We start from the raw sequence: 23,995 nt of genomic DNA, 5'->3' as shown, positions 1-23,995 counted from the left end.
ATGTTGCATTTGCATAAGGTATGGAGTTGAGCTCCTTGGTTGGGTATCATACTGTATAGTAGCATCTCAGTGTATAAAAAACACCGCTCTGCCTTCCTTCATTCTTTGCTTAATGGCGCTCAAATGTCTTTTCGTCGTCTTTGTTCATTTCAATCATGCTCCTCCTCTGTCAAACCAGGACATCCTTCCATCGTCTCATCAGCATACCTATACTTGCACCAAAAGCAATAGTGATAAGTACTCCTCAAATACCTCACCGTCTTCTCGAGTCTCTCACCCACCTCCAAAGCATTAAACTCTTCCAGTTCTGTATCTTCCTCATCTTCAAGATCTTCAACTTCAACTCCCATGGCCACTTTATCGTCTGCATCTGCTTCATCGTCAGTCCACCTCGAAGACAGAGAATCCAACGCTCCTTTTCTGAGCACTTTTTCTTTGTCTCTTTGGTCTCTTTGTAAGGCTAGGGTGCGCCATAGCAGATTAACCTTCTTCTTATCCTTCTTTGACTCCTTCCCTGACTTCTCAACTTCTTCCTCGGTATCAAACTTTTCACACACTTTCATCGCACCCCACCATTGCCCTTCCTTTCTCTTTTCCTCTCTTTCCCTCGCAACCCTTTCGCGATATTCTCCTGCTTCTGCTTTTTGTCTCTTTTCTTTTCCTTGTAGTTCCTCCATTTGTTCTCGTATCTTGCGCTTTTTTTCATTGTCCATGCCTATTCCGCCTTTTCCTTCTTTGATGCTGATTTCTATGGGCTCGGTGCGTGCGTTTGCAGACTTGCCTAGTGCGCCGCCTTTGAAGCCCATTTTTGCCATCATGAGCGCGCCTTTTGAGGAAGGATTGCTGAGTGTCGAGGTCGCGAGGGCGGTTTCTCGGGCTAGCTCTGCTTCTTTTTCGAGCTCTTTCTTGGTCTTGGGTTGTGACTTTAGAGAGGCCAGACGGCGTCGTTCTTGTTGCCGCTGTAAAGAAGTCTTTGGGGCCGAGGGAGCGGCGTCCGTGAAGGTCATGTTCATGTAATCGTCTTCTGCGTCGCTCATATTGGCGGATGGTTGGAGGGCCTGTCTTCGATGCTTTGCTTTGTGACCTTCTCGAGGAATGGGACGTTTGGCGAGGTTGTAGTTGTTGCGCAGGTGTGATGTTGTTTGCAAGTGTTCTGGGCTTGCGCTGGTGGATTGTGTAGGTATTGTCGCCTGAGATGCGAATGTATCAAAACGATGAGCTCTTGAGTTCCTCTTGAGAATGATTTCGCTGGACCAGCAGCCGTTCAGAGGATTGTCTGTGTGAAGATGAGTGTTCTTGTGCTCTTTCATCAACATTCACTGTCGCAAAGTTCCTAATTGGGAAGTATCTTGGCTCGTGCTTTTGTGCAAGTTTTCACAAGCTATGCATAGTCGTAGTTGAGTAGTGAGTATGAAGAGATGGAACACACCATCCATATCTAATATCATTCAAGGGTATATTTATGCTTCTAGCAATCCATAAACGCCATGCTCTGCTATCCCAAAGAAAAAGAAAACCAATAATGTCAAGGACTCCGGTCTTCATCCCATCATTCCTCATCATCCCACGTGTCTAGAGCACCTCCCCAGGACCATTCGTAAAGCCGTGACCCTTGACATGCAATGAGTGTTGGTGTACCATTGGGCGTTCCAATGAACCTCAGCCTCGAAATCCTTCCCTTTTCGTTGCGTGGATTGGCTCCTGTAAGACTTCCCACCAATTTGCCGCTGCACAGCGAGTGCAATTGGATTACATTGTCATCGTCAGCGGTTGCTAGTAATTGCGCATCTGCCAGCAGATCCATCGCCACACTAGGTTGCTCTGTCTTTGTAGGTGCCAGGCGTAGCAGAGCTGCTGAAGGACTATGTGGACCCTTTGATTTGGATGCCATGCGTGTGTCGTAGATGGATGTGCCTTTGAATCCAGAAACTAGTACTCGTGAGCCATCGCCTAGGCTGCGGACTCCAGTCACACCGCTGGTGTGCTTGAAACGTAATGAAGTGCCTCGCGCTCTTGCATCCCACAGGTATACCGGACTTGATCTTGTGCCTCCGACAGCCACATTTGGAGTAAGCCAGTCAATCGAGCGTACGTCTTCTCTGAGGGGATGGTGTTGGAGAGGGTCGCCGTTTGAGCTGAGCATGTATACACCTTCCGAGCTGCCAATGGCAATCACATCCCTCGCCGACCCTGCAGGCGACGGACTTGCCGTCCAAAGTGCTGTTTCAGCCCCTCCAAGCATGGAATAGCTTGGTGCCGGTGAATCAAGAATAGGCGGTGCTCCTTCCATATCAATACTCCCCGCCATGCCTGCCACAAACACATTTCCCGGATGTGCCCTGTCATACGCCGTCGCAACCAACGTCCTGCTTTGCGAAACCGCAACTGAAGAAATATCCGACCGAAAAGCCGCGACATCATACGTATTCTGCCCTTGCCCTATCCACTGCACCCGTCCAAAATTTCTGGAACCTAATGCCATCAAGATCGCATCCAGTTCCTCATCGATACAGAAATCGTGGATGTTATCGCGTTTTCCGCAACTTTCGCAGCTTTTTAGGGAAAGGCTTTCGTAGCCGCGGAATTGGGAAGCCAGAGCCGAGATACGTGCTTCGTAGTTTGCAAAGTGCGAACGGCCTTGTTCGCGCCAGAGGCCTATGCCGGCTGCTGATGCCGAGTCTAGAATTTTTGAACGACGTACGGTTTGTGTTTCACGTTTCTGTCGGTGGGCTGCGGATCTCTTGCGCTTCTGCAGAATATGTCAGAATCTGATAATGACAAATTCCTCGATCGAAATGCATAATGATAAGACAGAGGGAAGTGTCAAAGGTAGACATCATAGTAAAACATCATGGTGATTCGTGAAGTGTGATTTTGTCCACTCCCATCGAGAGAGCGACTGCATTTCGAAGGTCCAGTTGGTTGGTTTGACTTGGTGATGCATAGAAATTCAAAGCCGTTGAGGCTCTTCGTCGAAATCAAGAGTAGTTCCATGGGGCCCAAAAGATTTCCACGGGAACGTCCAATATCTTTCAGAGTGAAAACGAGAAAAAGACTTACTCTAGACTGCTCCTTCTCCTTGCGAACATTTTCTTGCGAATACTTAGCACCCTGCGGCGCAACATGATTTGCCTGCACTCGAAAGTATTTGCCCTTCTCAGCATCTGCTCATGTCACCGTTAGAATACCCATCATTTCTTATCACAGACATACTTACCGAAGTAAAAACCCGGAATCTCTCTTTGCGCCATGTTTCAAAGATGGCAAAGTGGTTGTGAGATATGAGAGGAAGTGAAAGGCTCGGGCAAGCATCAAGATTGTGGATCTCGGCGAAAGCGTCATTTGTACGTGCCTCAGCGTGCAGCGGCTCGGCCCGGTTCTCCGAAGGCTAAAGTGATTTTTTTGATCAAAGCTCATGGCCTGGATGCACCTCAAGGTTGAAGAAGGTATGGATTCAGTACACGAATGCTAAGTGGCAGAACTTACCATGATTCTCCGTGGTTGTCATGAATGCGAACAAGTTAAGGTCAGGTCGAGTGACTTTACCAGATCATGTAGATTCGAATCAAAGTGCATAGCATAATCTTGTCTACCTATTGTAGCAAGGGGTATCAGAGTACATCAACAGCAAAAAGACCATATAACAAAAGAAAAGAGGGAGAATAGGGTGGATCTCTAAACCTCTGCTGCGCCAAAGTGGTGACCTCGTCGACAAAAAGCGACCATGTTAAGATATTTCCTGGCTCATCAAAAACGCCTTACCCACCAAAGTCCATGCTATGCTTCCTCGCCCATTTCATCTCCGTTGTTGTTATTATGACGTGACCAAGCGTTTCCGTCGCCTAAAGTCCAAGCTTCATCTCATATTTCAATCCTTTGCTGGCACACCATTCTCTCAGCAGTGCATATCCAATTCGAACTGCAATGAGAGGCTCAGTGTCCATGCCGAGTGGTAGACTGATCTCACCAGCATAACGACCAATCTTGACTTCGTCCTCTGCCCCTCTCGCATGGGAACCGTTGTTCATAGCCTTCTTCCACAACTTTGGAAAATTAGACATAATGGCTGAAAGAGGTAGTTTCGAGTTGCCGTCTTTCGAAGCTTTCAAGGCTGCTGACGCAGCATTGTGCAATGTACGCGTTTCTTCGGGCGTCATGTCTTGTGGTCGTTCGCGTAAAGTGGTCAGTCGTAACATAATGAGTGCATTGCAAACCCCGCCTAGATGACAAGCAACACCGTCAAGAGGTGCGAAATACTGACAACGCGTGCGGACGAAATTGAGGAAGGCGGGTATGGTTCCCCAAGTCCGACTTGCATCCATGGGTGCAGGCGGGTTGCGAGCAGCAAACGCACGGTCTGTGCAGTAGAAGGAAAGCATGAACAACAAAAACGACTCCAGGGACATGGCAGCTGCTGTTTCGCGGAGTCTTGGTTCGTCGTGGCTGCTTCTAGACTTTGGATCCTCCAGTGCAGAGGCGGCATGCTTCAACTCACGACCAAGCTTTCCTACTCGTGCTGCTTCGGTGTCCCAGGCGATAGACTCAGCCGTCTTCGTGTTGCTTGACGAGGGAGACGGTCGAGTGACACCATTGACTTGACGCGAAGACTGTGGTGTGCCATTGATAATACTATCAGACGACTCGACACGCCTCATCGCAGCAGATGTGCGCAAATCTTTAGTGGTACTACGTGCAGTGGGTGTGGCCTTCTGCGCTGCAGGTGTTGCGGGCAAAGGTGTACTGGGCTCTGCTTGTGTGCTGGTCGGCTCGGGCTTGATAGACTTCTTGCGTTTCGATTCTGGAAGCGGGTTGTCTTCTTCTGCCGGACGTGGTCTTTTGGATGATTGTGGTGTGGGTTCAGCCTGGGCTGGGGGTTTCTCTGGAGGTAGCACACGAATGACTTGTGGTTGTGGTTTCATTTGCAGATATCGACAGAGGTTTTTGCGCATGCTTTTGGGGATCCTGAGTTTGACAATAAGCGAGGGAGGCGTGGAATCTTTATCCTCTTCTTCTTGCGGTGAGTCGCGTGTTTTGGGTTCAGGAATGTTTGGGGGATGCTTGCGCGACTTCTCGGCGACGGGCGGCAGTGGAGAGGGTAGGCGTTTAGAGGCATGCTTGTGTCGCGAGGACTGATATGGGTTCGCATCCAAGGAAGCAATTATGCTTGGGGGTAGAGTAGGTGATATTAGGCGAGGTGGTAGGAGAGATTGTTTGGGCGGCTTTTGTTTTGGTGAAGGTCGAGGTTGTTGTGACTGTTGTGAGCGGTCGCGGTGGTGAACTTGTAGTGGAGAGAGCATGCGTGGGAGGTTGGCAGAGTCGCGCGACTTGGGCGGATGTGAAGATGTCGATCCAGGAGGGGTCTTGTTGTGGTGAGGTTTGTTGGGTTTGTCGTCGTCCTTGGAATCGGGCAGTGTCTTTTTGTTAGCATAAGCAGCCAGACTAATCTTCTTCTTAGGGAGCATGCTAGGAGTGCTTTGAGTGCTGCTCTCCTTTTCGCGTGGCTGAGAAGAGACGGAGGCATTGTCCTTTTGGTAGTGAGAGTTGCGATGTAATTGAAAGACATCCGACAGAGGCTCGTGATAGTAGAAGGTCTGGTACTGTTGGTTCGGGTCGTCGTCGGCGCGGAAAGGAGTATTGGTACGCCACATCTGGGACGAGTGATGGGAATGGTGGTGGTATTTGGGCTCGTCCTGAGGGATGCTCAGCACGTAGGGTTCGTCTGGCGTGAAGGCGCGCATGCGGTCGACACAAGCATCGATGCGCCGGAGCAGGTCGCGCTCCCTTTCCGGGAGAGATGCAGCCATGGTGCCAGTCTAGCTGTTCTGTGCTCCTGTCAGACCATTGCCCTGAAGTCGAGTGTCGTGCTCAATGCATTGAGAGAGAGTGAAAGCCGAATGCCGCACCGTATCGGTAGGCGCGACAATCGGCAGCGCGACGGGACGCCGCGCCCGTTGGATAGCGGCCCCACAGGAACAAGCGCCACGAAGCAACCCTCTCTCCTTCTTTCAGCCTCGCCCATTTCACCCACTTTCCTTTGTGTGCCTCGATGCTGCGTCCTTCTTTGTCTCAATTACGGCTCTGCAGCTAACCGCCAGCACAAGTTACACACGTCCCTCCCCGCTTGTTCTCTGCATATGATCCGGCCTTCTATACAGACTTCTGTGCTTAGTATCTCACTAATTTGGTGCTGCACCTTGAATTCGGTCCAGCCAAGAGCAACTGCTTTAAGAACACCAGGTTCTTTGCTGCATGTTGCACTCTTTGTGCCAATTCCCGTTTTAGATGTGAAAAAGATCAAATAAGATGGACGCTGTCTGAAGGCTTCATCACACATTGAACGGATGCCATAAGATGTTCCTTTCTTGCAGAGAGATCAACCCTTGAGTGATTAAATAAAGTGAATCTATCATACAATGCTCTTGAGGGACTGACTTCTGAAATTGCGGGCGAAGTTGAGGGGCAGCATGCATGGCAGCATCAGGCAGATGCGGAGAGTCGGGCGCTCACCGCCTTTGAATCTGCCCAGGCCGCAACATCAGAACAGCGAAACACCGACACAATTGACAAGACGAATCAACAAACCCCACCACGACCGCCCACCTCGACCACCCCATCTACACCACAATCTGTGTGTTTCAGTACACCACAGCTGTCTGTTCCCGTAAAAACTCTTCTCTCATCTGGTGGCGAGCATGGATGCTCAGGTAAGTGTCAGCCCACGTGCCTGCCCGATTTTTAGGAGCGACCTACTAAACAGCCCTCGCTCATGCTTGACAGGTCGAGAGCGCCATCCAGATTGCCTTTGACCCGCGGGCCGACCAGAACCTCAAAGCTCAGGCTTATGAGTTCCTGCAGCAGTTGCGCGACGATGCGTCAGGTTGGCAGGTCTGTCTAGCCCTCTTCACCCGCGACCCCCCACCAGACGAAGTTGTGCGCCACGTCTGCCTCGAGCTAGTCAGTCATGCTGTCCAAACAGGTCGTCTGGACGAGCAAAGCCTGTCCTATGTCAAGGACCAGCTCATGACATACATCCATCAAACTTTTGCAAACCAAGCGAACCGTATCGACTCGCCCAGTATCCAGAACAAGCTCACCCAAACCGTTACCTACCTCTTCACTTCGCTCTATGCCACTGCCTGGCCGACCTTCTTCCAAGACTTTAGAACCCTGGCTGGCGATGCAAACACAATTGGCTCCGACAACCCACAAGGAACCATCCTCTACCTCCGCCTCATCAACTCGATCCACGACGAAATCGCCGACGTCCTGATCCCTCGCACTCCCGAAGAGCTCAAACGCAATGCTGATCTCAAGGACTACGTTCGCTCGCGCGACGCTCAGAACATCTCGGCTTTTTGGCAACAGGTTCTTGCTCGGTGGAGACAGATCGATCTCGGCATTGTCGAGTTGTGTCTTCGCTGCGTCGCACGCTGGGTCAGCTGGATCGATATCTCGCTCGTTGTTAACGAGAACATGCTCAACTTCCTTCTCGAGATTGCAGGACAGTCAGACATTTCGTCGGCAGAGAGTCCGCAAGCAAAAATCCGCGATGCTGCCATTGATACCTTCACCGAAATCGTGGCCAAGAAGATGCCTAGCCAGGACAAGATCCAACTGATCTCGTACCTCAACCTAGCCAACGTCGCTGGTCAGCTCGTCGCTAGCTCCGCTCTGAATCAGTCTAGAGGCACCTCCAACTACGACAACGACCTTGGCGAAACCGTGGCCAAGCTTGTCAACAACGTGGTTTTCGATGTCGTCAAGGTTCTTGACTCGGAAGGTCTGGACGCAAACACCGCTGCCCAAGCCGACGAGTTGCTCCAGCTGTTTGTCCCGTATCTTCTGCGGTTCTTCTCCGATGAATACGACGAGATCTGCTCCGCTGTCATTCCTTCCCTCACCGATCTGCTCACGCTCTTCCGTGTTTCGTCTAAGCGTGGAACCCTTCCCGATCAATACCGCGCCATGTTGCAACCTATCCTCGACACGATTATTCTGAAGATGAAGTATGATGAGACGGCGGACTGGGGTGCTGAGAGCGATCAGACTGATGAGGCCGAGTTTCAAGAGTTGCGCAGAAGGTTACACGTTCTTCAACAAGCTGTGGCTGCAGTCGACGAGAACATGTACATGGACACACTGAGCAGAGTCGTTGCTACGACATTCAACAGAATTTCCACAGACAACAAGCCCAACTGGAGGGATTTGGATTTGGCTTTGTACGAGATGTATCTTTTCGGCGAATTGGCTGTCAAGAACGGCGGTCTCTACCAGAAGAGCTCACCTTCTAGCACTGCATCTCAACATCTTATTGAAATGATGGCTAAGCTAGTCGAGTCTGACATTGCTTCGTACCCTCACCCTGCAGTCCAGCTCCAGTACATGGAGATCTGTGTGAGATATTGCACATTCTTCGAGCACTCTGTGGAAAGCATTCCCCGTGTTCTTGAGAATTTTGTTCGTTTCGTCCACAGCGACCACATCAAGATCAAGACTCGTTCGTGGTATCTCTTCTTCCGTTTCGTCAAGCAACTTCGCAGTCAGCTCGGCAATGTTGCTCAAACCGTCATCGAGACTGTCGCTGATCTGCTCACCATCAACGCCGAAGTTCCCAAGGAGAGCGACGATGATGACATGTCGTCTGAGGAGAACGATCAGTCTGCAGATGCAGTTTTCACCAGTCAACTCTACCTCTTCGAAGCTGTTGGAGCTATCGCCTCTACGACCTCGGTGCCACTGGAGAATCGTATGCTGTACGCCCGTACCCTCGTCAGCCCCTTGATCGCAGATCTCGAACGTCACATTGCCGCAGCCAAAAGCGGCGACGAGCGAGCAATCCTCCAGGTTCACCATATCATCCAGGCAATCGGAACACTGGCAAAGGGCTTCTGTGACTGGATGCCTGGCAACACATCAGGTGCACCTCCACCTTCAGAGCTCGCCAACGAGTTCTCACCAGCTGGTGAGGCCGTTTTGACTGCACTTGAGTCTCTCAAGAACTCCATGCTTATTCGTACTGGTGCACGCTTCGCCTTCTCACGTATGCTGGGTGTTCTTGGCTCTGGTATCTTGCAAAAGTTGCCCAGATGGATCGATGGTTTGCTCGCGCAGTCTTCCACTAAGGATGAAATGGCTACGTTCCTCAGATTGCTGGATCAAGTGGTCTTCGGTTTCAAGGCAGAGATAATCTCGATTCTTGATCAACTGCTTACCCCTCTTCTACAAAGAGTTTTGGCTGGTCTTTCAGAGCCTACTACTGGCACTGATGATGCCATTCAGCTTGGTGAATTGAAGCAGCAGTATTTGCAATTCATTCTCGTCATCTTGAATAACGACCTAGCGCCTGTTCTCGTGAGCAGCGCTAACCAGCAAACCTTCGAGACCATCCTTACCACGTTGGAACATTTCTGCCGCGATAATTCTGACTACCCCACCGCTCGTCTTTCTCTTGCTGTCTTGACCAAGATGACACAGGTATGGGGTGGTCCGGACCTCACCATTCCTATTCCACCTGGCGCCGCTCAGGCTGCTGCACCGACAGTCCCTGGCTTCGACACTTTCATCATGTCGCGCTTCTCTCCTCTCACCTGGGCTCTCATTACACAACCATCTTTCCAACCAAAGGATGCTCAAGCACGCAGTTATCTTACAGAAGCAGCCACTTTGCAATGGACCATTCTCCGCAAGTGTGGTGCAGCATACGAGGCTCACTTGCGTGAGTCTGAGATGTCGGGATTGGGTCTGCAAGGCCCTATCATCGACGAATACATCAAGCATCTGGAAGCCAAGGACAAGCTTGACTTCAAAAAGTTTTTCATTCAATTCGTGCAGCAAGTTAGGTCATAAGAAGGAAAAGCAAAGGAATCCAAATGAGCGTTTTATTCTGCCAGTCATTGATTGCATGGAGGAGTAGGATTCTTGGGATGTTGTTTTCTTTGTTGCTCCACACTTTTCCGATATCCATTTTCCTTCCCCCTCCACGATTGAAGATACCCTACTGAAGCAAAAGAAAGAATCAAAATATGTTTAGCATGCCATTGTTGTTACTTCTGCTGTCGATCTCAATGAGTGAACGTGTTTTATGTTGCTTCCTTCGTCTTTCTGTTGCTTTGTCGGTCATTGTCTCTAACACTGGATTCATCGTGACTTCCGACAGATAACGACTGTGGGTTGTCATGGTTGTGCGGAAGGCACACATTACATGACTTTTTCTTGCTTCTCCATACTCGTCCCGTTGCTCCTCCAGCGACTGCCTTGATCTGCACAGCATCGTGAATCACGTCAAGCAACATCACTAATCGTATCGCCCAGAGACAACCAACATCCTCTTTCGCGACGAAGTCTAGGTTCCACTCATCATCAATCAGCAAACAACATCGATCAAAGCGCACCGGGTACATTTACCTTTTCACTTCTCACACCCAAGGCTCTCAACGTTCAATCATTCCTTTGCAGCACTCAACGAAAGCGCCATCCCTTCAGCCAACTCCAGACCCTCTTCCACCAACTCCTCTTGACCTCTGGCCAGGTGTGTGGTCCTTGCATTTCCATCTCTACTACACCATCGGGTGTGTGGGGGTTAGGAGGTCGTCGATGGGTGAAGGGGCGTAGAGGGATAGGGGTAACAGTGGCTCGGTGATGGCCATTTGGTGTCAAGGTGGCGACGGTAGTGGGTGTGCTGGGGTGGGAGGGAGGGGTTGAGGGGCGATTGGTAGTCGGAGAAGGATCGGAAGGCTCAGGGGGGATGGTGCGGATGGTGGACATTTTTGTTTTCGAGAGTTGGTGTGGGTTACAGGCGGTTCAGTATGGTGTTTGAGGTGTGGAAGGAAGATGGGAAGGAAACAAAGGATTGGGGGTTATGTATGCCTAAGACCGGGGTTGTAGACGTGTTGGGTCGTTAAAAGAGCTTTCCGGACAAGGAGAGAATGATGGAAGGACATCGTGTTATATTGATATGATGAGATTGCTCAGGTGTTGGCAAGATCAAAGACTGGATGGTTTTAGCACTCTCCTGTGAGTGCCTATCTTTAAGATACTATCCTGCGTTGTAACAGTGATTGAAAAGAATCTTGAGATACACCTTTCAACAGTCTGTGTCAGAAATCCAGCGCTGGTGTTCCCTTTCCATATCTTTCCTCAGCAGCAGTCTCAGCCTTGTAGCCATTGCATGTGACTGCTCCTGTCGCACGCCCGTGCAGATCGGATACTTTTGGTCAAGATTGGTTCAGAGGCCTGTTTTTATAGTTGGCCTTCGATGATGATTCTAAAAGGTTCTTGCATGTCTGTTGGTCAGTGAGAGCAAAGATTTGGTTAGTGCCACGTCAGGAAGGAAGCTTGACCTCAATCTGGCTGCTTGTGTCACTAATGTTTCATAGAGGATATTATCTTTTTGGGTCTTCAATTGCTGCATTTCAATCTCTTCTGTATTCATTTACTTGTTACTACAATATTGTCCCCTTTCGCACCAACTGCATCATTAACGGTCAGCTGGCTCTGTTCCTCAACTCCGACTTTCTCGAAGACTTCCTTGTTACTATGTTTCTGTCCTTCTCAGCCAACTGCATCACTAACGACTAGTTGACTCTCTCTATCATTCTTCCTTCTCCGCTGTCCTCGACCAACTTTCTCTCCTGTCTTGCACCAAGACGAATCTAAGCCATAGCAGTAGAAGTAGGCTGGACGGTTCTCCAGCTGATAGACATGCCATCTGCGTCTGCAGTCGGCTTAGCAGCAACATGAGTTTCGCTCCAGTGGCTCATCAGCCTCGATGTCCAAGCTGATTTGTACGATTGCGCAATCTCGTCCTGCCACTTCTGGTAGAGTTCAGGAGTGCAACCTCCGTCGACGAAACAAGCCAAGTTGCAGACATTGTCACAGTCAAGTTCGGCGATATTGGTAGGTCCACTGGACCAGTGAGGATCTCTGATACCATCGGATCTTTTGACCACTGTGCTGGCAGCTGCGGTGGGTGAGGCCTCGATAGTTCTCCAGCTAACAGACATACCCTCTGCATCGGTAGTTGGTCTTGGTTCAGTGTGAGTAGAGCTCCAGTGTTCAAGCAGTCTCGAATCCCAAGACGATTTGTAGTCAGCTGCCACAGCGGACAGCCAACTCGAGTAGGCTTCGTCGGTGCAGCCGCCTTCAGCCCAACAAGCTCCGTTGCAGACGTAGGGACAGTCCTTTTCGGAGGTGTGCGTGGGCTCGTACACGGTTCTTCTCACCATAGTGCCTTCGGTAAAGGTTGTTGTGATTGGGCTGAGGCGAGTGCCGGTGAGAGTGAGCACGCTTTCTTTGGATGTGCGGGTTGGATGGCTGACGGGAATGGCTGCGACGAGGGCGATGCTGCTGAGCAGAGACAAGATAGTGGTTGAGACCTTCATGGTTGCTGTGTTGTTGTTCGTGTGTGTTAGAGTTTCTCTGTTTGCTTCCTCTCTTTCTCGCTTGGTTGAAGTTGTAGAAGAAGTTTTCGAGAAGGAAGAGTTTTTAACCTTGCGACGATTATCTTATAATTGTTTGTTGAGTCATGGTTCGCTGTGACTGTAGGGGTGCGAGGTGGTGTTGCTCAAACTAACTCAAGTCATGGTCATACCTGCTTGGCATTGCAAAACACCACGTACTGCAACAAAGACCATAGATATCGCTCCTTACAATATACCGAGTACCTTGCCGTATAGTCATAGGCATACACAATAAATGATCCAAGTACTGGAAGATCCATAGAGAAACTTTTCCATGGGCTCTCTCCTCAGATCCACTTCTATCCGCAAAATATATGCGACTAAGTACTCCAAGCAGATTGCGTGGTCTTGAGAGTGCTATGAAGTTGCCAGATAGTTAACCTGAATGCGTCTGCTAGAAGGTCGTAGCCATTAATCAATAAAGCACTACAAGTACTTCTTGGATTAAATGAAGTTGAGTACTTCTTTCGGATCTGAATTAGGCTTGTTGACATTGTGCATCAATTCATCTGCAGAAGTGGCCATTATCGAGATGGATAAACACTCAAGATCAACTTTCAGACGACTCCTGATCACTTTTCAATATCACTCTCCGGACGAGACCTCATCGTCTTGTTATCCCTTATACCAACCTCATCACCCTTCAGAGACCCACATTGCGCTCCAATATCCTTCAAAGCGGCTGCAAACACCATGAATTGCATCAACACCATCTTCAACACCATCTTCGCCTTGTGCCACAACTTGGGCGGTCGGATCGACCAGCTGTACCAACGCATCGTGCGCAACGACGTCGAGCAGGCAACCATGAATCAGGGTTTGATTGAGAGCCTCGCTGGCGCACACCAAAAGATCAGGTATCTTGAGGCCCAGCAAGCAGACTTGGTGCAGCGCCTCGCTCTGCTCGAGAGAGGTGCAGGAGTGAAGATGGAAGGCGATGGAGATGTTAAGAAGGAGGTCAAGCAAGAACCTATGAACTAGACCTACCTATATATGCCCCTGGTAAGTGCTCTCGAAATTGCTAAACATCCATGCTCTAACTCATCTGCCGATCATAGCTACCATACCAAACCCCTCCCAGACGAGGCAAGTAAAGATACAGACTCTCATGACGGAGAGAATTAGACTGGCAAGGCTTTCATGGTCTAATAGGAGACCACATCAATTCAATGGAAATCTCTCTCGACTTTGACATATATTATTCATTGATCATACTGTTGTGTGAGAGTGTGAAAAACCTGAAAGATGTTGTAATCGAGGTACAAGTGAAAATGATGTTGATATATGACGTTCGTAGTAACCTAATGCTCGACTGGAACCTCGATGGTCTAAGCCATTTTCGTTTCGATCTCAATTTACATCTTTCCCTTCTCGTTTCAACATTGACGACAACAACAACGACCATTCATCTCGTGCCTTCTCTCAAGAAACAACAAACACTATTTGCTCTACCCCCTATCGATACAGAGGCACCACGCACTCCCTTCTCCCACATCAGGTTCCCAAACTCAAAGATCTCACGATTTGAACGTATTTGACGACGACACTGTGCCCTTCAAACATCATCGCGACGCCCCGGACTGGATAGCTAGGACCATGTCGCATTTCAGGATCAACGCGCTCCAACGTCGTTTTGAGGGCGAGCTTGCCCGCCAGCGCAAGACCAATCAGCTACAAGAGGCAAGATGGACTGACTTTGAAAATGGGGCTCGGCTCAGTCTCCAATGGATGGAGGATTTCCAGAAGGAGCAAGACGAACTCAACAGCGACCACGCATACAGGATTCAAGAACTTGAAAAGCGTTGCGCACATCTGGGAAGCTTGATCGATACGGGAGTTGATGATCGAGTCGTTGCGGACGGCGCCCTGGAAGAGCGTATCGAGGCTCTCGAGAACCAACTGGGAATCGAGAGAGATGAAGAAGAGTCATCACCTTCCTCGCGCTACTCTGCATCCGCGCAAGGCATTGATCGATTTACCTCGCTGGAGCAGGAGGTGGAACGCATGAAACGTCGGTTCGAAGCTCAGGCCCATGAGCTCAAAGCTCTCAGAGCTCAAATCAACACTCAGCTGTCCGGTCCAAGCGCACAGAGCTATGAGGTCAATGAAGAGATTGACTGTGCTAAAAGCTCAACCAAGAAGGTGATACTTGAATGCCAGCACGACTCCGCATTTGCTGACTACCCATGTTAGAGAAAGGTGATGGAAACCAACGATCGTCAAAACAGCGCCAACATCCGACCGAGACCTACTAAAGAGGATGTGACGACTTCCGTAGGAAGCTCTGAAAAGGTAAGATTTGAATGCCGGCACGAATCTACACTGGCTGACTATCTATCTCAGAGAAAGGTGGTGAACTCCAAAGATCGAGCAGAATCTACCAGAGTCGGCTTGTCAGGAGTGTGGACCAGTACACTTAAGCTATTGACTGAGACGGAAGATGGTCTCGTTCCTGTTGGCTCTGGCCCGTTGGTCGATGCATGGGACCAACAGTGTAACATTTGGTCCAGGACCGATCCCAATTGGCAAAACTACAAACCCTCGCACACATGCTTGAACTCGATGCTCTGGTTCCAATTCGGAAATGTGATGGAGAACCCTGAGGCTCTATCATTCGCCTGTTCGGACTGTGAAAGCAGCCAAACGTTCTGCGTTGTTTTTGACAACGAGAAGAAGCTACTCAAGTTGCTTCCTCGTCGCAACGCCCCTCGATCAGCAGCCTATCAGCTCGTTAATCTGACGACCTTCATCAATCCGATCCAGCGTCAGATAAACTGAGGCTACCTGAGCAGAATCAGTACAATTTCGGCGGGACCAGCTACTGAAACGACAAACAGCAGACGTAGGAAGAAACAAAGATCATGATTGACAGTCGTCAACGACGATCTCAAGTCGGCAGCGCAGGATCCTTGACGGGTAAAATATTCACAGGAGACGATCGAGATTCGACATCATACCAAGACGAAGACGAACGAGAGTATACACAAGGGAAAGACGGATCTGTAGTCGCAGGACGACAGACTACAGCACAAAAAAGATGATGACCAACAGACATATCAAAGCTCAACGACATTCTTCACAAGACACCAAAAAATACCGTACTATACTCAGGAACAAGAAGAAGGAAGGGTTTTCGGGGAGGATGAAGAATTTCGGTGTCTCAACACAAAGCGCATTCATGCTTTTCTTACTTCCGCATTGTCTTCCTTTTTGCAGGCGTTCTTCTTTCTTATTCACAATTATTTCGCAGAATAGCAAGATGCTGTGCGCTGGGTCACACAGCAGAGACAGCAGAACGCGGCACAGGAGGTCGATTTCTCTATTTCATTCGGGCTGGCTTTTAGCAACAACACTGTCGTTGATCACATGAACAGACTCAATCTTTCTTATACGTCCTTCTCGAACCAAATCATACCATCTCTCCACTGACTTTCGTCCTTCTGCAACATCTCTGGCTCAAGTTCCACACCGAGCTTCATGATCACGCCATTGAGATTATGCTCAAACACAGCCCGAGTCTTGATCAGAGGCTCCAAGAAGACCTCTTGTCGACACTTCACTTGAGAGCTTCCAATTCGTATGGATCCACCCTTGATGCACTCGTCTCCAACGTCTCCTTGGCCATGAGCCCACTGTGATTGTCAGTCAACCTTTCAATTACCCTTAGTAGGTACCAGAAACTTACATAGATCTGAGCCGCAAAGAGAGTATTACTTTCATGTTTGAGGCTGATTTCGTAAGGCCATGTTCTCTGAGAAGGTCGAATGCGTAGCGAGATTTTGGTCGAGGTCGACGACATCGGCTCTTGAGAACCTACAGCATGTCCTCCGTTGTAGTCATTCTTATCCTCGACCAATGACACGTTGAAGACACCGTATGCGGGATGATGGTACGAGCCAAGGTAGTCGACCAAACTTCCAGGAAGAGCTAGCTTTGAACCAGTCGAGATATGCTTATCGCTCGTGGCTGAAGACATCTCCTGATAAGCCCTCGGATAACTCACCAGACTTTCGTGCAACGAGTTCAGATGAGCTGTATCATTGGCCGAAAATACCTTGCCCAACCTCTTCATAAATTCGATGAAGATCAACGCTCCAGCCTGATTACTACTACCCATCGTATTTGCCATAGTCACCAAGCCAACCTCTTCTCCAGGAAGAATGTAGACATTCGCACCAAAGCCGGTCACAGACCCGGAGTGGGTGATAACGTCGTGAGGGCCGGCCATAACATTGATCCAACCCAATGCATACAGAGGTGGGAGAACCTGGACCTTGTCGAAGAGACCATCCATGATAGTCCTTGGCCCGAATAGATCTCTATAGATTGCTTCGTTGATTGGGGAGGAGTCATTTGTGCCAGCGTTTAGCAAAGTTTGTATCCACAAAGCATAGTCATTGACTGAGGAGATGGTAGCGCCAGCGCCAGCCAGAGGGCCAAGGTTGGTATATGGCTCTGGTAGGTAATGATCGGTGTTCCAAAAATAGCCTCTGGAGAGTCGCTTTTCTCCATTGTCGTCTCTAGCAGCCATAGCTTCCTTCGTCGAAGTAGTAGTAGATTTCATGCCAATAGGCTCCCAGATAAGCTTCTTCAGCACATCACCGAAATTCATGCCACTCAACGTCGCCAGCACTTGTCCAACTGTGCCGTACATCAGATTGCAATACTGCCACTTGGTTCTAGGTTCTGCAGTCAGAGGGAGGTGTCTCATAGTGCGGATAACGTCAAGGGCATCAGGTTCTCTGCCTTCGCTCCAGCCGTATGCCAAATCATGTCTAGGTAGTCCTGATCGATGGGAGAGTGCGTCCTCGAGAGTTATGTGGGACGTGTAGTAGTCATCTTCGAGAGCGAAATTTCCAGGCAGTAGTGTCGACAGTGAGCTAGACCAACTGATTTCAGGATACTCTATGGTGTCCTGGACCATAAGTGCAGCAGCAGCGGCCGTAAATGCTTTGGTTGTGCTGCCTGTGAACCACAGAGTGTCTGGTGTGGCTTTGATGTCAGGAAGTACTGCGTAGCCATAGCCCTGGACAGGTCAGATCAACAAAGGTTGAATGATAGTATGGCGGGAAAGTTCACCTTGGACCCAACAGAGTGCTTATGGACCACAGCCACACTGATACCAGGTATGTGCAGAGTGTCGCACAGCTGCAGTATGAACTTATCAAATCCAGCATCAAGCAAAACATCCTCCGATTCAGGCAACGCAGAAACAAAGCAGGACGCAAAAAACAAGGTCAAAATCAGACTGATAAACATCATGGTCGAGAGTTGGATGTAGTCGAAATCACGCGAGGCAGCAACTTCTAGGAATATAGCGGGGCGCCTTGGCCGAAGGATTTGGCAGGATCATGGTCACGTTGTCTCGTATTCTCGGCCATAGTAAGTTATACCACTTTTCCGGGTGCTCAAGAGCGTCACAATGCAGCTATGCAACTCTACGATAATCTCATAAACACTATGATCTTCATAGGATGGGCCGCATGGTCTTTCGCTGTCACGACGTTTAATTGATTCCATTGCTGGTATGAAAACGGCCGGCATCTTCAGTCATGTCAACAATTCTATCGCAATCTTGATTATCTTAGACTTTTGAATATCATCCGACTCGCATGGATCTTGTTCTTTACAATTGAGACTGGATCGAGAATTGATAGAACGTTGGAGAGATATGGATTAAGAGCAGGGTCACCCAATCAGCACAGATGTCATCGCAATTTACAACAGCAACCTTGGGGTCAACAAACGGTGCTTGATTGAAGTCAAGAGTATGTGAATATTGTACTTGGAGGATCGTAGTCTCATACGACAAATAGCTGACTCTGTAATTCAACAATCCATACGTTCCAGCTTCCTGAGTCGCCAACGCCAGAAAAGCTACTGACTTTCAAATCGATGATTAGAATACATAAACACACAAAGGACAGTGTTCATTACTGAATGAAACAAGGTGTGTGTGAATTTGAGTGGCATCACATGCATGATCTAGTGATTCAGGTATGCGTGGTGGTATCATCTTAGTGTTGTATTGTTAGTGCCATGATCTTAGTATCCATGATCATGGTGCTTTGATCTTGGTGCTATGTTCTCGGTACTATGTTCTCGGTGCTATGTTCTTGGTGCTATGTTCTTGGTGCTATGTTCTTGGTGGTACGTTCTTGCCGGCAAGCATTGCTGTTGGTGACGTGCTGTAGAGAAGAAAGTCTCAGACAGAGGCTTCACCGTCTTCGGACTGATCACCGATATGCTCGGCAGAGCACTCGCGCTCCTTGCGTTGCATCTGGTCGAGGTCCGGAACGTCGTCATCTTCCTCCTGGGTGGAAGAATGTTGCAGAGGGGTGGTAGAGGAACCTCCGACCCACAGACATGGTGACGGAGTGAATGGGGTAGTCGGTCTCAATGGAGATGATGAGACGAATCATGCGATTGAGTGCATCCAGTTTCCAGGTGTAGTTGATCTTGGCAATGGGAGACTCGCTTGAATCATACATACTGCCTGTAGTTCTTGACATCCCTGGCAGTTGAGGCCTTGCAAAGCCACGTAGCATACTGGATAAGCCCTCCGCTAAAGGTATTCGAGCTGAACAAGTGTGGTAAGCTGGAGAGATAGGTCTGAACGGTGTTGCGGGCTGGAAATATATAATTGTTCAACTTGAAAATGACACTCAAGGAGTGACCGCCGGAAGGAAATCCGTTCTCGGCAACGACAGCATCCGAAATGTCCTTGTGGGCAGGACGAGCAGAACGAGCAGGACGAGCAGGACTGACACGTTCTCTGCCAGGACCGATGTTGTACAAGACGTTCAGTTGATCATGAACATAACCCAATCAGGTAAGCATCGTCATTTCCGAAATACAGACGCGCTTGTTTCGAGGATGGATATAGTATGCTTCCTCAACAAGGGCGAGATTGGCAATGAGCCAGGGAGATAGATTACACTTCTTATAAGCATCTCTGAAGGCCTCGATGAACTCATGCCTGGAACCAGCAAAGAAGTCGTATCGACAAACGACATTCTTGAGCAAGAACAAATGCAGCGTGCGTTGTTGACCGACAGGAGTGCGCAAACATAGACTTGTCGTTACTGGCGTGCATCTGGAGCTTCATCTCACAACTTTGCAGGAACTGGATGCGTTCCTACTCGGTAGCTTGGAGACCTGAAGCAAGGGGGACGGCGAATAAGAGCGAGACGAACACGAAGTTACCGAGGGCATGAACTCTGCTAGTGTGCAAGTAGAGCTCGATGGCTTGAGATACATCTTCTGCTCCTCACGCAAGGAGGAGGAGCCATGATGAGATAAATCGATGCCTGCTCATGACTTCTGAAGCAGGCGGTGGCAGGCATCGGCAGACCATGATGGTGAGGTGCAGGCAGAACCCTTTGACGGCTCTTCACTCAAGAGAAGAGAAACCTCGTGTATACCAGTATGACTCATGATGCTGCTGACCAATATATAAGCATGCCGGGCCATCTGAACACAAGCAATAGATTCTCGAATCGCCCATGGCTATATATAACAAGAGTGATGAGTTCAAGATGAAAAAGTGCACCGTTGCATCATACTTTTGCCGGTGCCCGCTGAATCTCGAAGCGATTGATCATTCGCGACAGGTCAGCCTGCGGAACGTCATGCTTGGGATCCCAGAAGGCTGCTAGAGGCTGGCTGCGATAAGGGCTGCCTAGAGGCTTTCCACTCGTTTCGATTTCCCAAATGATGATACATCAAGCCAGAACCCATCGATGGCATTTCGTAAGCATGAGGCGATCTGAACTCGGTATTGTTGTAGGGCTAGTCATCCCACGGAATACCAGCAGCCTCAAACTCATCCAGCTGCCAAGGATGCAACTAGATACATCGAGGAGCATGGCAGTGATGCCCATGCCTACACTCGACCCAGACACATGGAAGCCCGAGAGCCTTGGTTCTAGCACACCAGAGCTCGTGCGTGCGAGGCTCAGCGAACTGCCGACAGCGTGTGCATGTTAGCCAACTGTCATTGGCTTCGTTGTCGTGCTTAATCTCTATCTCGTCGGATGTGAGATACTCAGCCTCATATCGCTGGCTACACCACGGTTTTCGCCTGGTCTTGACCTGTCGAGCAGAGACAGTCCAGTGTGACCCCAGCAGATCAACCGATGCTCGAAGCGCAAAGGCTGTATATAGATATATGAAAACGAAAAGGGTAAACAAAAAGAGGAGGAAGAGATGGAGAATGTGAAGATTGTTGACTAGGGTTACTCGCCGTCCAGAATGCAAGGGAAGTGTGATATTATGAGTGTCTTCCTCAGTGTCAGCCAGGCAAACGTCTTGGGCAGTAGTCACAGCGGCAGGCATGCGCAGGCTATGATGATGAGGTGTCGAGAGAACCTGTTGACGGTTGGGATACATATTCATCTTGTTGGCCAAGTTGCTAGTGCCAGCGCGCTAGGCGGGATCAGAGATCCTACGCGACGAGCTTGGGACGAGAGCGACCACCAGGTCATCCATGACTGTCCTCTTCTCCTTGTCTTGAGGAGCCTCATCAATCTCGATAACCTCCAATGTGACCTTGAGCTTGGAGCCAGATGCTAAGAGGCCAAGGCGACGAAGAATGGTAAGGACCTCGTACTCATGGGTCGTGAGCTTGGAGCGCTTGTGAAGATGGCGCTGATTGCTCGACTTCTGTATCAGCACCAGAATCAAAGGCCGCTATATATGTAAATATGCAAGTTCGTGCTGTGATCACAGACAGTCTCTCGAGTTGATGAATTTGACCATTTGAGATTTGATTGTCCAGTACTGAGTTTTCGATGCGGCTCATACTCTTCACGTTGATGATAATGTATGGCTTGCGGACACTCAAAGCATCAGGTGAGACGTAGTCGTCAGCCGTAGCGGTTGTGGGACCCGTTGATAACGCAGTGGCAGTGGTAGGAGCACCTCCAGAGGTGGTGCCTGTGCCTTGAGGGATCAGCATTGGATTTTTTAAGCGACCCATGCTTTTGACGTTGACGATCACGTAAGGTTCCGAAAACTCAAGTGTTGATGTAACCATAGTCGATAGTGATGTTCTGGTACTTTGGGTTGTCGCGCTTCATGATTTGGAGGAACTTGCGGACATTCTCTCTGTCGACCATAGTCTCGTCGTGGAATTGAGACGTGCCATAGCCTGAGGGACGAATGACCGGGTAACCGACTTGACTGGCATGTACGGGCAAGATGTTATATACACGGGCTTCCTCGAAGAGATGGGTGATGACCTTGCCACTGTTCCGACCAGGTCGAACTTGTGCAATCTCACTGGAGGTGTGCAGCGTTGAACAAATTCTCTCCTCAAGAACAGAGAGGCAGCGTTGATGCGGAGGCCTGGAGCATTAGCCATCCTCAGGCGTGAGACGTTGTACTGGTCCACATGCACTGTCATAGATGCGGACAGCCTCCTCGGAGTCATGGATCTCGCGTGTCGAAAGCAAATATATACACCTGCTTGCGAACAGGTCGCAGCTACGGCCCGAAACAGCATTGTCAAGAAGCTCGTTTAGGATGAACTGAAGGCTGATGTCGCTACTTTGACAAACGATGCGGGTTATAGTCTTGTCGAAGCTCCGATAGACTGTCCAGAATACCGTTTCCTGCGGAGCTAGATCATGAGTTGCATGAAGAAGCTTGCCCATGACAGGAGGCAACTAAGTGGAGCCGCCGGTGAGCAATACACACATGTCTTCAAACGGCCTCTTGCTGTTTCAGATCTGCTAGTACCGCTGATCGATTTAGTACAACAAGCGGAGATCTATCATGCTGTTCTCATCAATGACGATAAGATGGACAGAAGCATCATCATCTTTCAGTTTCTTGCATGTGGCATCATCAAGCGGAGCGAACTGTCTTCCGACACGGATTCTAAAGGCAAAGTGGATAGTATGTCCTGAAATGCCAAATGCTGCGGCTGCCGTGGTGACACATGAAGGACTGGATTGCGTTTTTCCATGTGGTGTGCGAGAGACTCAAAATGGAAAGAGATCGTGTTGATGAGGAACTCTTGCCGCTTCCTGCAGGACCATCAACTTGTACTCTGAACAGCTCGACGAGAGAGTTGAAAGCTGTTTGAAAGTAGCTCACGCTAGATCTGCTGACATCGCAGATCAACATGGTGCAACAGGCGGAGATCTATCATGCTTCTCACAGGAACATCTCGAGCATACTGATAATCAGAGCTTGAAGGATCAGTCAAGCAGTCCGTAGAGTAGTATGGCGCTCTCGGGGAGCGAGGCAGCGATCTTGCAGTAGGCGATGTATGCCTCGGCAGACGGAACATAGCCTCCAACCTTGATGCTCAGCGGCAAGACCGATAACCGGTCGATATATACATAAATAAAGGAAGAAAGCCCAAGCATTCGAGAGGACGTTCAGTTGGGAGACTTCGCAGGAAGGAAATTCTCAATTTCACCGTCGGTGGAAATAGCATCTGAGTGCAAAAGTTTGCTGAAGTCATCAACGGCAACCAAGGCGGGCATGTACCGTCGCAGTGCCTCCTGTAGCTTTGCCGCATGGCATGGGTTTGGCAGACGCTAACGGTATAGCCGTCTTCGTTTGTGGTAGCTAGGCGAGCGAAGTAGAGCCGGTACGGGCCACCCAACAGCAAGATCAGATATGCGCCTTTGTAGCGCTCGTTCAGATCGGCTCCCAGGTAGTCTGGAGACTGAATTTTTGGGAGATCTCCTTGTTCTTCAGATTGACCATCGTGCTGACAATGAAGGGGGCGTCTTGGATAACCCTGGCGCGAGGAGCGGCGTATACGTACTTGAACAGACGAACATGCTCTTCCGTCTAGTAGTCGGTGCTCACCACCGGCGGCATGTGATTTTTTACGGGGTTCTTGACGACGTCGAACTGGTTTAGGGACTTCCTTTGTTGGCGAGAGCGCTTGTTCTTGTTCTCGTTATGGGCACGAAACCTCAACCAGAATCAGCTGCCTCACGTGAACCGAGATATATATAGAGAATGGTAAGGTGCCGTTCAGACTCCGTCTCATCATCCAGAGAGTCGAGCTTCCAGCAAGACCTCATCAGGATGTTATATAGTGGCAACAGATGAAGAGTCTGCATCGGACACAGGTGCGGAGTCGATCGTGGAGGGACTTGAGAGAACATGTGCCGTAGGCTCAGGCTTGTGCCGTTCTTGGATGGCACTCCGACAACGAGACAGATTCGACAGGCCGAACTTGTCGAACAGAGGAGCAAAAAGATCAATGAGGTCCGTTGAATCAATTGGTCTCAATCCGTCGACCAAAACATCCGCCCAACACGCACCGGTGACTCTTCGCCATGCCCACGCTTGCGACTTTCTGCCAGTCATTGGCTGCAATATGACGCATGAAGAAGACGTAGTCGAGTCTAGAGATGGCTTCAGACCACGAGTATCTCTTGGAAGCTCTGCGCAAAGTGTTCCGGTATCTGTCTTTGGAACCGAACAAATTGAAGTCCGAGGCCATCGCAAAGAACGGCCCGTCTCGCCAAGCGCTGATAACCGTCTTCCACGTGGCAGCTAAGGTGTCA

General features: G+C 49.6%; 10 protein-coding genes across 10 annotated transcripts; 2 read left to right on the top strand and 8 right to left on the bottom strand.

The window, feature by feature from the left end:
- Window positions 1-149: 149 nt before the first annotated feature.
- M437DRAFT_50213 (uncharacterized protein) lies at window positions 150-1,310 on the bottom strand (the record flags this gene model as incomplete). The annotated part of the gene is made up of 1 exon (XM_041021969.1): window positions 150-1,310. One exon carries the CDS (start codon window positions 1,308-1,310, stop codon window positions 150-152), a length of 1,161 nt encoding a protein of 386 aa, XP_040879218.1.
- A 239-nt stretch (window positions 1,311-1,549) lies between these two features.
- Window positions 1,550-3,251, bottom strand: M437DRAFT_49896 (uncharacterized protein; the record flags this gene model as incomplete). The annotated part of the gene is made up of 3 exons (XM_041021914.1): window positions 1,550-2,749; window positions 3,061-3,167; window positions 3,218-3,251. The coding sequence occupies 3 exons, from the start codon at window positions 3,249-3,251 to the stop codon at window positions 1,550-1,552; spliced, it is 1,341 nt and encodes a 446-aa protein (XP_040879217.1).
- A 591-nt stretch (window positions 3,252-3,842) lies between these two features.
- On the bottom strand, window positions 3,843-5,804 carry M437DRAFT_85095 (uncharacterized protein; the record flags this gene model as incomplete). The annotated part of the gene is made up of 1 exon (XM_041028236.1): window positions 3,843-5,804. One exon carries the CDS (start codon window positions 5,802-5,804, stop codon window positions 3,843-3,845), a length of 1,962 nt encoding a protein of 653 aa, XP_040879216.1.
- Window positions 5,805-6,692: 888 nt separating this feature from the next.
- M437DRAFT_85094 (Xpo1-domain-containing protein) lies at window positions 6,693-9,846 on the top strand (the record flags this gene model as incomplete). The annotated part of the gene is made up of 2 exons (XM_041028235.1): window positions 6,693-6,704; window positions 6,778-9,846. 2 exons carry the CDS (start codon window positions 6,693-6,695, stop codon window positions 9,844-9,846), a joined length of 3,081 nt encoding a protein of 1,026 aa, XP_040879215.1.
- Window positions 9,847-10,458: 612 nt separating this feature from the next.
- M437DRAFT_85093 (uncharacterized protein) lies at window positions 10,459-10,764 on the bottom strand (the record flags this gene model as incomplete). Its single annotated transcript, XM_041028234.1, has 1 exon — window positions 10,459-10,764. One exon carries the CDS (start codon window positions 10,762-10,764, stop codon window positions 10,459-10,461), a length of 306 nt encoding a protein of 101 aa, XP_040879214.1.
- A 786-nt stretch (window positions 10,765-11,550) lies between these two features.
- M437DRAFT_85092 (uncharacterized protein) lies at window positions 11,551-12,380 on the bottom strand (the record flags this gene model as incomplete). Its single annotated transcript, XM_041028233.1, has 2 exons — window positions 11,551-11,713; window positions 11,788-12,380. The coding sequence occupies 2 exons, from the start codon at window positions 12,378-12,380 to the stop codon at window positions 11,551-11,553; spliced, it is 756 nt and encodes a 251-aa protein (XP_040879213.1).
- Window positions 12,381-14,054: 1,674 nt separating this feature from the next.
- On the top strand, window positions 14,055-15,236 carry M437DRAFT_66624 (uncharacterized protein; the record flags this gene model as incomplete). The annotated part of the gene is made up of 3 exons (XM_041024796.1): window positions 14,055-14,600; window positions 14,652-14,750; window positions 14,802-15,236. The coding sequence occupies 3 exons, from the start codon at window positions 14,055-14,057 to the stop codon at window positions 15,234-15,236; spliced, it is 1,080 nt and encodes a 359-aa protein (XP_040879212.1).
- A 1,282-nt stretch (window positions 15,237-16,518) lies between these two features.
- Window positions 16,519-17,717, bottom strand: M437DRAFT_49899 (beta-lactamase/transpeptidase-like protein; the record flags this gene model as incomplete). Its single annotated transcript, XM_041021915.1, has 2 exons — window positions 16,519-17,484; window positions 17,538-17,717. Coding segments are annotated over 2 exons (1,146 nt in total), but the record flags the coding sequence as incomplete, so codon positions are not given.
- Window positions 17,718-18,663: 946 nt separating this feature from the next.
- On the bottom strand, window positions 18,664-18,970 carry M437DRAFT_85089 (uncharacterized protein; the record flags this gene model as incomplete). Its single annotated transcript, XM_041028232.1, has 2 exons — window positions 18,664-18,771; window positions 18,821-18,970. 2 exons carry the CDS (start codon window positions 18,968-18,970, stop codon window positions 18,664-18,666), a joined length of 258 nt encoding a protein of 85 aa, XP_040879210.1.
- Window positions 18,971-20,885: 1,915 nt separating this feature from the next.
- Window positions 20,886-23,931, bottom strand: M437DRAFT_85088 (uncharacterized protein; the record flags this gene model as incomplete). The annotated part of the gene is made up of 4 exons (XM_041028231.1): window positions 20,886-21,122; window positions 21,187-21,395; window positions 21,493-21,740; window positions 23,750-23,931. 4 exons carry the CDS (start codon window positions 23,929-23,931, stop codon window positions 20,886-20,888), a joined length of 876 nt encoding a protein of 291 aa, XP_040879209.1.
- Between the last annotated feature and the right edge of the window lie 64 nt (window positions 23,932-23,995).

This window comes from Aureobasidium melanogenum, assembly GCF_000721775.1.
Source record: "Aureobasidium melanogenum CBS 110374 unplaced genomic scaffold scaffold_12, whole genome shotgun sequence".
Classification (NCBI taxonomy): Eukaryota; Fungi; Ascomycota; class Dothideomycetes; order Dothideales; family Saccotheciaceae; genus Aureobasidium; species Aureobasidium melanogenum.
Note: the sequence above shows the minus strand (reverse complement) of the source record. Positions and strands in the feature narration are given on the sequence as shown.